Source organism: Nannospalax galili, unplaced genomic scaffold (genome assembly GCF_000622305.1).
Source record: "Nannospalax galili isolate Female #2095 unplaced genomic scaffold, S.galili_v1.0 scaffold803, whole genome shotgun sequence".
In the NCBI taxonomy this organism is placed as follows: Eukaryota; Metazoa; Chordata; class Mammalia; order Rodentia; family Spalacidae; genus Nannospalax; species Nannospalax galili.
Genome location: NW_008349354.1, coordinates 913,643 through 932,223, shown reverse-complemented (window position 1 = coordinate 932,223; position 18,581 = coordinate 913,643). Strand labels below are relative to the sequence as shown.

The 18,581-nt window shown below is 41.6% G+C and overlaps 1 protein-coding gene across 1 annotated transcript in view; it reads right to left on the bottom strand.

Annotated features, from left to right (window-relative positions):
- Positions 1-533: 533 nt before the first annotated feature.
- Mep1a (meprin A subunit alpha) overlaps positions 534-18,581 on the bottom strand; it is a 50,692-nt gene continuing 32,644 nt past the window's right edge. Inside the window, exons 10-14 of the mRNA XM_008846726.2 lie at positions 8,502-8,717; positions 4,613-5,086; positions 3,723-3,896; positions 2,508-2,808; positions 534-690 (exon numbers count right to left, since the gene is read on the bottom strand). Coding sequence (XP_008844948.1) covers positions 534-690; positions 2,508-2,808; positions 3,723-3,896; positions 4,613-5,086; positions 8,502-8,717 — 1,322 coding nt within the window. The remainder of the gene's footprint in view (positions 691-2,507; positions 2,809-3,722; positions 3,897-4,612; positions 5,087-8,501; positions 8,718-18,581) is intronic.

Genomic DNA, 18,581 nt, shown 5'->3' with positions numbered 1-18,581 from the left:
TCATTAAAATCATTTCATAAGACTTTAAGCGAAAATTGAGTATTTGGTTCTAACACACCCACATATGGATTTTTTACCACATATGTCTTATGATCTGAAATTGAAACAAAACTCTCTAGAGCACAGTTGTTCTTTCATGCACTGCTTTATTCATTTAATACTTACTAAGGGCCCACAGTGTGCCAGACAAGCACACTTCTAACACTGGGACCAGCATGGTAGTGGAGGATAACATGTCCCCACCCTATTGAAACTTAAGATTGAAGGGAAAGATGGTCAGCTAAGCAAGTGATTTCTAATTAAGCATGATGACTACTGTCACAGGACACAATGAATACCGCAGAAGTGCACAGAAAGGGTAACAACCACACCTGGGCAGAAACATAAGGGTTCCACAGGAAGTTAGAGGTCTTGGTTCTTGAAGGTCCTTTTGAACAAAGTTGATAAAAATTGCCACATGCTGCACTGACCACAGGAATGGTGGTCTGAGTGGAGGATGAACTTCTGCAGTCTGTCAGATATCAGCAGGTGGTTCACTTCCTCAGCTTTTGGAAAGTGTTGGAGAACACAGCGAAGATCAAGATGGTTATACCAGCAGCACCTCCAATCACCAGGCCCAGCACACTGCCATGTACCTGCATGGCCTGACAGCGCTCACCCGTGTAGAAGAAGGCATGTCCAGAGACGCACCTGAGGGACAGTACACAAGACAGTGTGGAAAATATCTGAGCCTTAGGTGCTTTCTAGCAACAAGACCCACCAATAACAGCACTAACAGTAATAAAACAATTACTGTGCACTGTTGTCTGGCCCCATTCAACAACTTTATATGTATCAATTAACCCCATCGTGGCCTTTTAAAATACAGACTATAATCTGACCATTCTTCCCATCTTTATTTAAGTTCAGAAAGGGCAACTAACTTTCTCAGAGTCACATGGTCTGTGTTTCACACCTGAAGCTTAGTCCAAAAAGGAAGATCTGTAGACCCACTTTTCTTGGCCACTTGGAGTTCAGAAGGAAGGTTTGGGTCACTTAAAGAATCAATTACCCAACACTGTCTCAGACTAAGTGCTACACTGGAAGCTCCCCAAAGAGAACCCGAGTTAGTGTGCTTGTTGCAATGCTAAAACTATAGACCACATCAAGTACCTATTACTGTAAGATGCTATCCTGGCAGTTGTCTCTTAAGGTTTCTGGAAGTTCACATGAAATAATGAAGGTACTACACCTGTCAAGGTAGTCGACACACAGTAATGGACAAACCTGGAGAGTTTTGTTTTCTTTGTGAAATTTGGTATTAAAGATCAACAAATGTCAGACTTAAGGCCCTAAGAGTGGGTTTCGCGACTTCCATAATGAGTCTTGGCCTTTGTTTCAAACATCTCAGCTTCAAAGCCTACTGTCTGGTACAGGTTGAGATATTCACAAGTCAAGAGCCATTTTACCATTTTGGCTTTTGGTTTTGGTTTTTTGAGACAGGGCCTCATTATGGGCCGTCAGACTAACTTGGAATTCACTGTGTTGTTCCTGCCGGTCACAAACTGATAGTCCCCTGTATCTCTCAAGTACCAAGATTACAGAATTAAAGAACAGCCACTGTGCTTGGCTATATTTTATCTTTAAAGGACTCATCTCTAGCCTGGGGATTGTCTTATTAAACATCAGTAATAGCAATCAAATGCTCAATATTCTTTCTGACCCAATCTCCCATCAGTTTAATTACATCCCGTGGCATCACCAGAAAGCTTCTTCCACAATGCCTCAGCTGCAGATTTGTGGAAGACAGATACTTTGGTGCTTGAGTGGTAACTCCTGGCCTTCCTATTCTGGGGACAGATGAGGCCAGCCAGGGTGCCTACTGGAATGTGGCACTAAAGGGCCTATCAGGTAAAGGAGCACAGACCTGTGTCTGCAGTCAAAGTGAATATTTTCCAGAGAGGAATCAGAAGCCAGGCATGGTGGCATGCACACCTGCATCCTGATATTTCAGAGGCTGAGGCAGGAGGACACTGAGTTTGAGGCCAATCTAGGCCACAGTGAGAGCGTGCCTCACAAAGGAAGCAGCAAAGGAACCTGAGGCTTCCTTTGAAAAGTGATGATCTGTAGCTCCAATGGGGACAACAGAAAGCATCATGTGTTGCTGGGAAGAAACACTGCTCATGAAAGTATGGGTGAAGCTGAAGAACACAGGGGCAGCCAGTGTCCCTCACTGAACCTGAAGCTTGCTGATTCAAGTAGGTTATCTGACCAGTGTGCTCCAGGGATCCTCCACCTTCCCAGCCCTGGGTTGTAGCTGTACTGTACACCATTGTGCCTGGATTTTTGTATAGTGCTGGGGATCCAAACTCAGGTCCGCAGACTTGTACGGCAAGCGCTTTACCAACTGACCCGTCTCCCTAGCCCCTGCCATCATCTTCTGAGCTATGCTTTTATTAGAGCAGAGCAAACTTGGCTCCGGTGGCTGCCCCCATCTACCACCTGTCACCCTCAGTCACGGGGCCTACCTGCAGCTGGCCATGCCCTTCACGTTCACACAGATGCCTTCATTCTGGCAAGGGTTCAGGTCACATGGGTCTCTGAAGTACTGTGGCCAGTTATGGTCCTCCATGGGGCCTGTGTTCTTCACTGACCGCTTCTGTCGGCTGAGCTGGGTCTGATCCAGGCTGCCTGCTGGCAGGGCTTCCTCCAGATTTTTTCCAGAATCTTCTCCTGAGACCTGTGGCTCCTGGCCTTGGAGAACAAGGTCTCGGGGGATCTGATTTTTGACTGGAATGGGAACTTCAGTCTGGCTCAGGTGGGTGATATCTTCAGCAAACAAACAAGGTGAGAAGACATAAGATTAATAACTAACTCTGCCTCTGAAGAAAGTTCCCTGGGCCACCTCTGTCCCTCATGAATCGCACCTCATGAATCTCACATTTCATGGAAAAGCAGCTTTTCCTCATGATGCCAGCTCTTCTATTTTAAAAACAATCCTGTCACGTTTTTACTTATTGAATTTATACAAAGAAGCATAATCTCATGGGTTCATACTTTGAGGCTAAACTGAAGTCAACCCACTGTCATAATTGATAATTGTCATAAGGGTAATACTTCAAAAATTGAAATTTTGGCTTCTCTCAGGAACAGTTAAAGAGTATAGTTTTCACCATAGAAAACTAAATGGTATTTGAAGAACTGGATACTGTTGCCCTGGGTTGGTGATCATATAAAGATCAGATGTATCAAAATATCACATGATGCACCCTCATGAACAGTGTTTTTACCTAACATTTAAACAACATATTAAAAAAACCAAAAAATATGAATCTTTGATCAATTAAATAAAACGTGGTTGCTATATACAACATTTTAAACAACCTTATTCTTAAAAGAAATCTCCACTTCCCTGATGTGTTTTCAAATAAATGTAAATTAGGGGCTGGAGAGATGGCTCAGCGGCTAAAAGCAAAGCACTGACTGATCTTGCAGAGGATGAGGGCTCAATTCCTAGCACCCACATGGTAGCTAACAACCATCCATAACTACAGTTCCAGGGGACTCTGACGCCCTCTTCTGCCCTATGTGGGCATTGCAGGACACAGGTGCACTTACATACATGCAGGCAATATATTCATACACATAAATAAAAATAATAAATAAAATATTAAAAAATAAATATAGATCAATCAACCACACAGAACCTAGGATTATTGATTCTGGACAACCTGTAAAGGTACCTTCAAAGTCCACAAAAATGATGAGGGCATCGTCTTTAAGGAAGCTCCTCCTTGTCAGCATTTGGTGGGCGATGGCCTGGCTCCATCCCCAGTCTAAGCTCCTGAAACAGCCACAGTCCTCATTGTAGATTCCCACCTTGGATGGTCTGTCCCAGATAACAGAGCCATTTATAGCTGCAGATGGGTGACACACAATCACATTAGCTTTTATGCTTCACTTCACTTCCCATTTTGTCTTTAATGAATACATAGGGGGCTTTGTTACATATACACATGTATGCACACATATACACACATACACACGTACATACAAACACACACATACACATACAGACAGACAGATAGGCATTGAAATAGGCCAGGGAGATGGTTCCGCCAGGGAAGTAGAGGACCTGAGTGCTCCTCCACATTAAAATGTTTTAGAAGCAAGTACGTTGGTGCGTGTTGTACTCCCAGCCCTGCGAAGGTGGTGGTAGGTAGATCCCTGAGGCTCTCTGGCTAACCAGTCTAGATTATGTGGCAAATTCCAGGCCAATGATAGAGTCTTTTCTCAGAAAAAGGTGGATGGGAATTTGGTTTCTAGCTCCAGGGGTCTCAATGCCTCTAGTCTCTGCAAACACCTGCATTTGCATGTACATACTCATACAAGATACACACATACACCTAGTTAAAATAACAATAAAAATAAATCTACAAAATAAAAATGGTGTCTGAGGAATGACACCCAACGTTGTCCTCTGGCCTCCATGAACACATGAACACACAATCACATGCATACACACATACACACAATATATATCAATCAATCAATCTATCTATCATCTATCTATCTCTCTACATATATATGTATATATATATATGCGTGTGTGTGTGTGTGTGTGTGTGTGTACCTGAGGCTGTATGGTCCTTGGAAGTAGTAAACATCAAGCTTAAGGACATCCTGTTCTTGGCATCGGGTTCCTGGTCCAGTATTGTCATTATCACCTGTCTGTTTTCCACTGGCCACTCTAGGATGGCATCATTCTCCCCACTGAACAGGTGGAAAGCAAGTCCCATGTAGCCAGAGTCACTGGCAAGGAGTCTGCCATGAGGGTACAAGGTCACCCCAAAACCATAGCCCTCTGAATTGTAGAACCGAGGGCTCAGGAGTGTTTTTCCTTTCTCTGTGCTCTGAAGGATCTGGGAGATATTTCGTATGGTCCAAACCCCTGTAGGGCAGGGGGTTTCTGTCAGGGTAATGTCATCCAGGTAAATACCCCCATTTGAGTTCTGAGGGTCACCTTTGGTGCCCTGGAAAAGATAGCGAAATTTCTTTTCTTCTTTGAGTGTCACATGGGCAATTTTCCAGTGATGATCGGTGTCTCCTGAAGATGAAAAATAGTGTTTATGAGGGTCAATACCAGCAATTATCCAGCCTGGCATATCAACTCCCTCATCCACTCTCAGAGCAGCCCCATAAAACAGATATTATTACAGACACATTAAGCAACTTTATCAATTCACTTGCTTAGTAAGGAAAATAATTTTTAAACAAGACACAGTATAAGTTTTTACATTAAATTTTAAGTTAGCATACAGAATTGGGTACCACTGCAGTATTTTCATACACGTTACTATACTTGTGTTTACTTATCTTCCTTCGCCATCCCCTTTCTCCTCAACTATGGTTGATTTCACAATTCAAATTCAAATCTTATTCATGAATTTGTTTTTCTCTATTATTTAATGTCACCCATTCCCTCCTGGATTTGCTGGTATTCTGCCATCTTACCAGTACTAAATGTCCCAGTATTCAGCTGTATCATACAAAATACACATCTCAAGTAAAACATGAAATAATGGGTAAATTTCATATGGTTCAACCTATAGCTTGTGGCCAAAAAATCTGCTTGTTCAGACTTTTGTTCATGTTATCGGGCATCCAAAAATGAAGATATAAAGAATCCAGAGTTGCCACAAGCCAGTTATGCATGTCTAAGGGTTGACTACTAGGTCTACTTGCTCTGTTCCTGAGGGTGAACTAGAAATGAGAAGTTTGAATAAAAACCTAGATAAAAATGAGGGGGCTACTCTAGCATATCAGATCTTGAGCTGAACATCATCAAAAGCCAGACAGAAGCCTTGGGGCAGCAGGGAGAGGAAACGCCAGACCAGAGCAACTCAGAATCCCAAGACATATGCAGAGAAATCTAATCTGCAGTGAAGTTGAGGAGAGAGCCTTGAAAGTGTCTTTTTCCCTTGCTTGCATATTCTAGCCAGAAATCTTTTTACAGAACTATAATTTTCCCCAATCTGAAGAGCCTGCTTATCTCTGTTTGTTCTTGGGGCATTCTAAGGATGCACATGGGGACAAGTTCCTCAGGTGGAGCTGGTTATGTGCTGTGTGGTAGGTTGTGTGGTCACATAGAAGGTGGGTCGTGTGCATGGACCACATCAGTAACATGCAAGTCTGTGTAGCTACCATCTACTGACACAGCGTTACAGTCAAGGTGAGGATATATAGACAGGAAATATAATGGGTGACAGAAAGACCTAGAAAAGGGGCAGAGATATAGGTTTGAACCATTTACCCAGCAGGTTGCAGATCATGGAAATTCTGATAAGAGAGTAAAAGTTCATTTCTTGCTACTGGGTAACTGCTTTGACTTTTCTTAATATAGGTTGTGATGGCATGGTTGAAATGTAGGGATATCATAGTAAAGAGAAGACATTAGCGATTACACTACATGGGCAGGGACTCTTATGCAATCACTAAGAAGCTTTCATCTAAGTGAGGTACTTCCCTGAATCAGTCAGGTGATGGTGATACCAAGACTGTGAGACAAACTTCATCCTTGTTGGTTCAGAATTGTCATCTATTGGGGGTCCTGGCCTCAGTCAAAACAAAAGTTTGTGTGTGTGTGTGTGTGTGTGCATGTGTGTACACCTATTCATATTTGCATATAAACAGTTTGCATATAAGCTCATTTAGAAATCTTAAAGCTATATCAATAACTTATGTTATAGACACATTTTTATAAGCATCTGGGTCAACATATGCACTTTGCCAAAGTTAAACTGTACCTCAGAATAATTATAACTATCTTATGTTGAATACAACATAAATACCCAGTGATAATTAACCCGTTAGAAAAATTTCATTAACAAACCAACATTAGACTGGACTGCCTTTAAGACCCCATTTGTATATTCCTAGGGAACTTAGAAAGATGCACTATGGAACTAAGCTCCACACAGCATTGTTTTATGCTTACTGGATAGCATTTTCAGCATGAGGTTGAAGTGTATGATAACTAAACTCATCAATAGCATTGCAATCACAGCACATTTTCATCTGAAATACTCTTGACTTTATTATTTTTATTTTATGTATATGAGTGTATTGCCCGCATGTATGTGAGTGCACCCGTGTCGTGCAATGCCACGAAGGTCAGAAGAGGGCTTCAGATTCCCCTGGAACTGGAGTTAAGGATGGTTTGTAGCCGCCATGTGGGTGCTGGGACTCAAACCCAGGTCCTCTGCAAGAGAAGTCAGTGCTCTTAACCACTGAGCCATCTCTCCAGCCCCAATATTCTTGATTCTTAAAGGGAATATTGCTGCCCTCCTTCTATCATACCAGTGTTAGTTAATTACAGTCAGAACAGTGAACCACCCCCACCCCCAAGTCATGAATACAGAGTGCTTAGGCAGCTGATAGTGGAGTGGTTAGAGGCGACTGGATGCCTAGTCTTCCTAGAGACCTCCAAGGAAGTTTCCTAACTTCAAGAGCAGCAGTCCCTTCTTTCAAAAAAAGATTTGCTTATTATTTATTTCTTTATTTGCATTTTATGTGTATGAATGTTTTGCCTGCATGTATGTAAGTGCAGAATCGGGTATCAGATCCCCCAGAGCTGGAGTTACAGATGGATGGAGTTACAGTTAGCCGCCATGTGGGTGCTGGGAACTGGACCCAAGTCCTCTGCAAGAGCAGCCAGTGCCCATGTAAATTATATTTCCTTTCTCTCACTTTGAGGAATTCTTTGTTGAATGGGAAAAACAAGAAAGTTGTCTCCTTTCCTGGTTCTGAAAGAGTCACCTCCATAACTAAAGACTGTTAAGTATTGAGCTTGGAAGCTCTGGGTTGTGGTTTACAGTCATGATCCCCACATCCTACTGCCAAGCTTAGCAGCTTAGGCTTTCCATTCTGACCATCATAGAAACACACAAAGCAATGCTTAGCAGATAATGTAAATGCTCTTAGTGAGGTTGATACATCAAATGGCTTCAGCTTCCAGCAACTTACAGGCAGATCTCAAGTTACATCAGCATTTTAAATGATGATGCCATTTAGTTTCACAAAACAGATGCAAAAGCAGGTATGGCCAAATATTTAGCTACCCTCCCTCTCCAGCAGCTCAGTCCCTGCATCACTTCACCTTCCTGTCTCCACCTCTGAATCTCCTATTTTCTTTCTCCTGACCCTGGCTTTCTCCAGAGAGCTAGTGAAAATTGGATTTGTGCGTTCATATTGGACTCCTATAAAAGTAGATATAAACCTCACCTAAAACTTCAATGTTGCTTCTGACTTTTGAGTGTTGAAAACATTCTGGTAAAACCTTCCAGATATTATGGCAGACTCCGAAGAGGATGACAGAGCTGGGGGAAGATGAAGAAGTAGAGGAAGGGTGAGAGGAGGAGAAAAGGGGAACAGAGGGGTAGAAAGGACAGAGGGGGAGAAGAAAGAGCACTATTGCCCCAGATTCTCAGTCAATCCAGTCTTTCTGTGACGCCTCTAGGTACCTTGAAAGTTCTGTATCTTGACCAGCTTACGCACATTGCCAGTGCTGTCATCCCTTCTGACCCAGATGGTGAGTCTATCTGAAGGGCTTCCTGTCATTTTGTAAAAAAACTGCAGGCACTGTTCCTTCCTCCTGGGGTACAGGATCCGAGACTCCAGGAGGGCCGCCTCTTCTGCTGACCCGGAGCTGGTATTGAAGAACATGAAGTAGCCGGCACCTGTGGAGAGAGCAGCCCGACAGCCCATTGCCACCTTCCCATACTCTGCACGCAGGACCATCCAACCAACACAAAGTGAAGTAGGGAACAATAGCCACTGTCCAGGCACCCAATGCTGGAACTCTTCCGAGGAACAGAGAAAGAAGCTCATTTGTCTGTGATGATTAATCGTGGTTGTCAACTTGACACACCTGGAAAGAGGGAACCTCATTTGAAGAATCCCCTCCATCAGATTGGCCTGTGGTCATTTTCTTTGAGACAGGGTCTCTCTGTAGCCCAGGCTGGCCTGGAACTCACTACGTAGACTCTGCTGGCCTCTTTCTCATAGAACTCCACCTGCCTCTGCCTCTCAGGTGCTGGGATTGAAGGTGTGTACTACCACCTACCACATTAAACTTGGGGCATTTTCTAATTGATGTAGGAAGGTCCAGCCCACTGTGGGCAGGTGGACCTGGACTGAATAAGACACAAAGCTGAATGTGTACCTGTAAACAAGCTGGTGAGCAGTGTCCCTTTATGGTTCCCCCCTCTGATCCTGCTTGAGATAGTGCCCTGACTTCTCTCAATGATAGACTGTGACCTGAAAGCATAATAAATAAATCCTTCCCTTCCCAAGTTGCTTTTTGGTCATGGTATTTATCACAGCTACAGGAAGCAAAGTAGACCATCTGTAAACATTGGTCTCAATGAACATAGTTACTAGCTACTAGCTAATGCCAATGCTTACATCTCATTTTTTTTTTTTTTTTTTTTTTGAGGACAGTCTTAGTATACCCCAGCCTGGTTTTGAACTCATGATCCTCCTGGCTGAGCCTCTAGAATGCCGGGACTACAGATGTTCCCAATTTGTACATCTCCTTTGATTGTCTTTGTTCCCATCTGTGAAATACATACCTCTGCCTTAAAGGGGCACAGGTTTCAATCAAAATTTGATGAAATCTGGTGTTGTGAGATGAATTCTATTTCCTTACTGGCTTCACTGTCTATAAACTAAAGATTCATTTTACAGAAAAGAGTTGGTATTTTTATTGTATAAGAAGTGTTTCAAAAAAACAAAAAAAGAATGTTTGAGGTTTGGATTTTAAATATTTAAATATTTAAAATATTCACTATGATAAAGTTTTGAATGACTATCTCTAACCAAATAACTGGATGTATTACCAGTGGGAAACATCATCTCTACTGCTCCATAAAATTGTGTATTAGGGGGCCAGAGAGCTGGCTCAGTGGTTAAGAGCACTTAACCTGGGTTCAGTTTCCATCACCCACATGGCAGCTGATGACCATCTGTAACTCAAGTTCCAGGGGGATCTGATGCTCTCTTCTGATCACCTCAGCATTTCATGACATGGGTGCACTTAGATATACATATATATATAGGCAATATACTCAGACACATAAAAATAATAAAATATTTTTAAATGCGCATTCAAAACATATTAGGGGCTGATTAAGGCTTTTACCTGAATGTAGGTTAAAGCTTTGAACTAACACTGAAAAAGGTGAAAAGTCTAACTTAGTTTTAGAACTGGGGTTTGCCTACCCCTGTACATATGGGTCTGTCACTAGAGATTTTGTAGGCACTATCTTCTTCCATCCCTCTACAAAGTATTAATATCTTGATGTTCAAGGAGTATTACGAATGCAAAGACTTCTTAAGAAAAAGCACACACAATCAGAGCAATTTCTTGTGATCACAGTTAATTATGAAGCCACATTTCAAACATAGGTCTGTCTGACTTTTGGTGTTTTTCAATACCCAAAGCAAATACAGGTACCAGGTATACTGGCATCAGACAGTTTAAACTGAAAGGGCAAAATACACATCATAATTTTTTTTAATTATAAAAAGCTAATAATTTCCATATTGATTACGTGCAATTATACTATTTTGATATATTTGATTGAATAAAATATATTATCAAAATAAATTTCATCTGTTTCCCTTTAACCTTTTAGGTGACCACTGTAAGATTTTACTTTATACATGTGGTTAACGTTACATTTGGCTGGCATTACATTTCTATTAGAGGGTACTGCTCTAGAAAAACTACCCCCACTTGAAGGCTGAGATCTTAGCAGAGAGCCTGAGAGGGTGGGTTTTAGCCTCCATCAGTGTAGTGGCTCTGATCTCAGCAGACCGCCAGAGAGTGCTGAGTTCTGGCCTTCCTCTGACCTCCCTCTGGCAGAAGGCCTGAATACATAGGGGACTGCCTCAGAGCTCCTGCATTCTGCCTCCACATGGTGGTGAGCAACCTAACTGCGCCATATCCATCCGCCTACCTGGGATTTTGTGAAGCCCTTCCTAAGACCCCAGGGCAGATCTGGCTTTGGTAGGCAAAGGCTGAGATCCTAGAAGACAACCTGACAGAGTAAACTGCCTGAGAGGGTCCAGGTCCTGCCTCCACGTGGTGAAGAAAGCCTGAGTGCACCTGACTGGAATCTGAATTGGGCTTCTGTGGGTACTCCTGAATAGCTGATCTGAAGCCATCAGTTCCCTCCAAAATAACCCTGAGAGAACCTGAGCCAACAAACTTTACATAACCAATAAAGAAGGGATCTAGGCACCCAGATAATACAAACAGAAGCATACTTCAAGATAATTCTCATATCAGAATCATAACCAACAAAAGAAATTCACATGCCAAAATCACAATGAAAGAATAACAAAATAGAAAGCCAAAACAGCCAAAACAGTATGTCCCCACTAAACTAAACCAATCCTGTAGAAGAGTTCTATAAGGACAACCCCCTAGAGATAACCCAGGACACTGAATTTAAAAGAACAATCATAAACATGATCAAGGAATTCAATGAATTTAAAGAACATAAACAAATCAAAGAGCTAAAAGAAGCTAGGGATAAACTTCTGAATGTATGACTAGAAACACTGAAGAAAACTCAGGCAGAAATGAAGATGGAAGGGTAAACTCAATAAGCCAACTTGAAACAACAGGGGAAAACCTCACCTCCAGAATGAACGAAATGGAAAACAATATCAACACTGGAGGATAAAGTTGAAGAATTGGACCACTCAAGCAAAGATTATGGAAAATTTTAAAAAGCACAGGAATGGAATATGCAAGAGATGTGGGACACCACATGAAAAGACCAAATCTACGGATCATAGGAATAGAGGAAGGAGAAGAATTTCAGATTAATGGTGTTGACCAGATCTTAAACAGGATCACAGAAGAGAACTTTCCAATATTAAGGAAAGACATCCCCATACAAATACAGGGAGCACATAGAACACCAAATAGACAGGATCAGAAAAGAAAATCCCCATGACACATCAGAACAAAGAGATAATACTGAAAGTCAGCAAAAGAAAAACAAGTCACACACAAAGGAAAGCCCATCAGAATTACAGCTGACATCAGTGCAAACTATCAAAGCCAGAAGAGGCTGGACTGTGGGAGATCACGCTGCCTGGCAGCCCTCCCTGCCCCCCAGGGCAAGCAGCCTCCGGAGAACTTGCTGATCAGTCCTCCCTGCCCCCTAAGATAAGCAACCTTTCCGATGACTCAAGATAAGCCTGAGCAACCACCAATTTCCTTACCCTGCAGCCAGACTCACGGCGCCAGTTCCCCTCATCCTAAGGGACATTCATTAACCCATTGAGACAATACCTCCCCTTCCCCTTCCCCAGCTAATTTCCTGCTTCAGCCCATATAAGAATCCCCGTGGAAAAATAAACTTTTGCAGCTTGATCAGAGTTCTTTGTCTTGCTGTCATTCTTCGTGTCTCTTGTCCCATCATTCCAGGTCCCTGGGAGTCTCCATCTCCCGCCCTGCAGGACGGGGCAATGGACCAAGGTATTTCCAGTTCTACATGACAATAGATGTCAGCCCATTACCCAGCAAAAATGTCTATTATAGTTGAGGGGGAAAGAAAAATTTTCCATGACACGAAAAGCCTGAAAGAATACATATCCACAAAACCAACCCTTCAAAGAATACTTGAAGTAATACAGAGAACAGAGAGAGAAACAACTATACCCTAGGGGCAACAAAAGAAAATAAAGGTGTAATCTAAGAAACACAAAATTACACAGAGAACACAAACAGCAATCAAAATGATGGCAACCTTTTTTTTTCTTAAATATCAATGGACTGAACTCCACAGTCAAAAGACACAAGTTAAGTGAATGGATTAAGAAACAAAATCCATCTATTTGCTGTCTGCAAGAAACCCATCTCACCTTCAAAGACAGGTACTACCTTAAGGTAAAAGGATGGAAAAGAATATTCCAAGCAAATGGCACTAAGAAACAAGCAGGGGTTGCAATTCTAATATCTGACAAAATAGACTCCAAAGTAAAACTAATCAGAAGTGATAAGGAGGGTCATTTCACTCCTCATCAAAGGAACAGTTAACCAAGAAGATATTACAATCCTTAACATATATGCACCAAACTCTGGTGCACCCAATTCATAAAAACAACACTACATACAGGACTTTAAGACACAGATTAACCGCAACTCAGTAATAGTAGGGGACTTCAGTACCCCACTGTCTCCATTAGACAGGTCAACTGGACAAAGAATTAACAGAGAGACATATGAAGTAAATGATACTATATATCAAATGGACCTAACAGACATCTTTCAAGTATTCCACCCAAGCACCAAAGAATATACTTTCTACTCAGAACCCCATGGAACTTTTTCAAAAATTGATCACATATTGGGCCACAAAACAAACCTCAACAAATACAAAAAAAAATTAAAATAATCCCATGCATTCTATCAGACCACAATTCAATAAAGCTCAAAATCAACACTGGACAAAGCCCTAGTTACTACATAAACTTGTGGCAATTGAACAACATAGTCCTAAACAATGAGTGGGTCAATGAAGAAATTAAGAAAGAAATAAAAGAATTCCTGGAATTCAACAAAAAGGACAATACAATGCATCACAACCCCTGGGACACATTAAAAGCAGTCCTAAGAGGGAAATTTATAGCTTTAAGTGCCTACATTAAAAACTTAGAAAGAACCCAGATAAATGACCCAACATTGCAACTCAAGATACTGGAAAAGCAAGAACGAATGAAACCCAAATCCAGCAGAAGAGAAGAAATAACAAAAATCAGAGCAGAAATTAATGAAATAGAAACAAAGAAAACAATACAAAGAATCAATGAACCTAAGAGCTGGTTCTTTGAAAAGCTAACCAAGACAGACAGACACTTAGCTCAGTTAAGCAGAAGAAAGAAAGAGTAAATCCAAATCAACAAAATTAGAGATGAAAACAAAATCAGAGATGAAAAAGGGAAACATCACAACAGACACCAGAAAGATCCAGAACATTATAAGGGAATATTTTAAAAGTATATACTCTATAAATTTGAAAATCTAAAAGAAATGGATGGATATCTAAAATCATGGGAACCACCAAAGTTAAACCAAGAAGAGATCAACAGTTTAAACAGACCCATTAACATATGAGGAAATTGAAACAATAATACAAAGCCTCCAAACTAAAAAAAGCCCAGGTCAAGATGGATTTACAGGAGAATCTTACCAGACATTTAAAGAAGACCTCCAACCAATACTACTTAAATTACTCAAAAAGTAATTTGGGAGAACTCCCAAATTCCTTCTATGAAGCCAGCATCACTGTAATACCCAAACCGGGTAAAGACAAAACCAAAAAAGAAAACTATAGACCCATATCCTTAATGAACAGAGATGCAAAAATTCTCAACAAAATACTTTCAAATCACATACAGACACACATCAGAAAGATCATGCACCATGATCAAGTAGGCTTTATCCCATAGATACATGGAAGGTTCAATATATTCAAGTCAATAAACATCATTAGTCATATAAATGGACTCAAAGACAAAAACCACATTGTCATCTCAATAGATGCAGAAAAGTCTTTTGACAAAATTCAGCATGCATTTATGCTCAAAGTCCTAGAGGGAACATACCTCAATATAATTAAAGCTATATACAATGAACCCACAGCCAACATTATTCTAAATGGAGAAAAACTGGAAGCATTCCCATTAAAATCAGAAACCAGACAAGGATGTCCACTATCTCCACTCCTTTTCACCATAGTGCTTGAAATCATGCTAGAGCAATAAGATAAGAGAAGAAAATTAAAGGAGTACTAATTGGAAAAGAAGAGGTTAAACTATCACTTTTTGCAGATGATATGATACTATACCTAAGATCCCAAAAGTTCCACCAGAGTGTCCTAGAACTGATCAACACTTTCAGTATGGTGGCAGGTTATAAAATCAATCTACGAAAATCAGTAGCCTTCCTATATGCCAATAACAAGCAATTGGAGAAAGAATACAGGAAAATGTTCCCATTCACAATAGCTGCAAAAAAATATATATCTTGGAATAAACCTGACCAAAGATACCAAAAATCTCTATAATGAAACTTTTAAATGGTTAAAGAATCTAGAACTGATCAACACTTTCAGTATGGTGGCAGGTTATAAAATCAATCTACGAAAATCAGTAGCCTTCCTATATGACTCATTGATTGGAAGAATATTGTGAAAATGACCATCCTACCAAAAGCAATATATAGATTCAATGCAATCCCAATCTAAATCCCCATGACATATTCACAGAATTAGAAAAATCCATCCATAAATTCATATGGAGGCACAAAAGACCCCAGATAGCCAAAGCAACCCTGAGCACAAAGAGGAATGCTGGGGGGATTACTATACCAGATCTCAAAGTATACTACAGAGTTATATTCTTAAAAACAGCATGGTACTGGCACAAAAATAGACACATAGATCAATGGAACATTATTGAAGATCCAAACCCAAGTAAATGCAATTTCAGCCATCTGATATTTGACAAAAGTGCCAAGAACACACAGTGAAGGAAAGACAGCATCTTCAACAAATGGTTCTGGCCAAACTGGATCTCCACCTGTAAAAAAAATGAAACTGGATCCTTATCTTTTGCCTTGCACAAAAGTCAACTCCAAATGGATCAAAGACCTCAACGTGAAACTGGAAACCCTGAAACTATTAGAAGAAAATAATGGCAGTAACTTACAAGATATAGGTATAGGAAAGGATTTTCTAAATCAGACAGCAGTTGCTCAGGAATTAAGGTCAGCAATCAACAAGTGGGACTTCATTAAACTAAAAAGTTTCTGTACATCAAAGGAGGTAACCAGGGAAGTGACGAGAAAACCCACAGAATAGGAGAAAATCTTCACCAGCGACACATGTGACAGAGGTTTAACATCCAAAATATATAACGAACTCAAAAAATAGAGAATCAAGACAAGAAGTAACCCAATTAAAAGATGGGCTAAGGAGCTGAACAGAGAGTTCTCAAAAGAAGAAGTAAAGATGGCTAAGAAGCATCTTAAAAGATGTTCAACATCACTAATAGTTGTTGGGGACCTTTGTTGTGCAAAGTAGAAGTTTCTTCATGTCCGGATAGCTCACGAGCTCGGAGCCATATGCAGAGACTCCTTTCACAGCAGGGCGTCTTCCCAGCATTTTTCCTGACTCCTTTGTGAAGTAGCAGCCACAAGAATGTAGCCTCTGGCTCTGTAACCATTAGGCTTTCCTGTGTGATTTTCAAGCAGTTTGGCAGCCTGGCGGGAGCCCATTTCCACATGCAAATGAGGCATCCCCAAAGTACCTATCAGCTGAAGCTTTTATCACTACCCCCACGTATAAAGTTCCCTGATTCCCCTCAATAATTGAAGGAGCTGGATCACTCTGGGACACTGAGGCTTGGAGCCACGCAGAGCCATTGAATAAAGAGCTGTAACACTGAGTCTGACTGAGCTGAGTCTTGTCTCACTGCCTACGATCCAGCCTTCCCGGGAAGAGCTGTCTTTCCGTCACCGACTCACGGATCCCAGCTTTAGCCGCCCTCACACTCTCCCGCGTGATCCAGCGGCCGGTGGATTTCACATCTTGAGGAAAGTGCACGGGTGAAATTAGGTCGGGACATGGCTGGGTAAAGCCCCCAGCAGCAGAGAGCCATGGAAGATGCAGGGAAGCAGCGCAGGAGCAGATACCCGCGCACCCCACACCTGGCGCCCAGCACGCCCCACATCTGGCGCCACAACGTGGGACCCTCTGAACCTCGTGCCAGCTAGGAGCTGGTACCCTCGGAAACGCAGGATTCGTGAGTATCTCTCCCACCAGGAGAGAAGCAAATCTTTTATTTCTTTCTTTCATCTAGACTAAAAAGGTGGCTGTGGCAAAGCCACCCCACTCGTGGGGCTTGGCAAATCTTTCCTTTTCTCTTTTCTCCTTCTAAAAGTAGACTTCCCTAGTCAGTTTCATTATTGTGCCCCCCACAGGGCATTCAAGCCACAGCTAAAACCAGTTAAGTGGGAATTTAAATTAACTAGCCCCTGCCGAGCACCTGGGAATTCAAGGTGACTCAGGGCCAGACAAAAGACTTTTTTCTTGCAGCCTAGGGGCTTGTAACTTGCCAAAGTGGTTCCCAGACAAAAGATTTAAAACTGCAACTTTTTTTTTTTCTGCAAACCTAGAGGCTTATAACTTGCCAAGGCGCTCCAAGCCCTCTAGTGTCAGACTGCTGTAAAAACACCTCCCTTACAATGGGAATTCAGCATCACGCCAGAAAAAATGCCAAATTCGTTCCCTTAAGACCCTGCTTAAATCTAGAGGGCTTAAGATCTCTCAAAAAGAAAGCTTAAAATTTTAGAATGAGGTGTATCAGTTTGCACCCTGGATCCTTAATTGTGGAGGGACCCCTTTGATGGACTCTAGAAAGAACCAGATCCATTGCTAACCACAGAGAGAAGATTTGCTTGTGTTTTCCCACAGGATCAACCAAAGAAAAAAAAGAGGTGGAGACGACACCCCAAAGCCCCCCTGGAGCCTCCTCTGTCGTCCTCATGGCTGTCTTTACCCTGCTTAACACCAACGCTTCAGACAGCCCCCACTCTCCCTAATACCATGTTGTAGAGATTTTACTTTTCAAGGGAAAAAATCAGATCCATGGGACAATCGCTGGAGCATTAAAGTAATAACAAAATTTTACTCAGGTGCATTTTCTAGGTACCCCACAGCTAAATTTCATGTCTCTCAACAGCTTACACCTGTAGCTAAGTATGTGTTAACTTATAATGTTATTCTACATGAAAGACAGAGGATCAAATAAGATCAACTATGTCCTGGAACAAGTTTAACTTTCTTCCCACCTACCCCAATGTCTAATTACTTTCTTTTGTGCATCCAGCAATAGGCCTTTACTGATAGCAGTACCAGCTACCACCCTTCTCTACCCAGGAGCAGAAAAAAATTTCACTGGCTCTCATCTAAGTGGATTCAAACAACTAACTAACTATTCAGTTACATTTTCAGCAGCAAGCCTCCCCAGTACAGCATACATTGCTGTGTTAATCTCTCTTTGCCCACCTTTTTGTGAATAGTACTTCCAGGTATAAGAAGCTTTTTCTCCTACAAAGCTGCCAGCAGAGAAAGATCTTCTTCCCCCTGGTGGTAGAGATCGAGCTTACACTAGATGCTGGAGATGTTGCTATGACAACAGCTACTACAAGCTGCACCTGATTCTGCCTTTGGCTGAGACAAGCTGAACCAAGCTGTGACATCAGTGACTGATAGCCTGGAGTTTCTCCAATAGCAAACGAACTCTCTCACCAGAACTGTGCTTCACAACAAAAGAACATTGGACTTAATAACTACTGGACATGGGAAGGGTATATATGATATTGGGAAAGATACTGTTTCTTTGTAAATGAATCAAATGTTGTTGGAACTAATGTTAACACTCTCAAAAACTTTGTAATCTATTGGCTTAGCAATCCCTTGTTTGCATGGCTCCTATCCCTTCTTGCTCTCTAATAATAC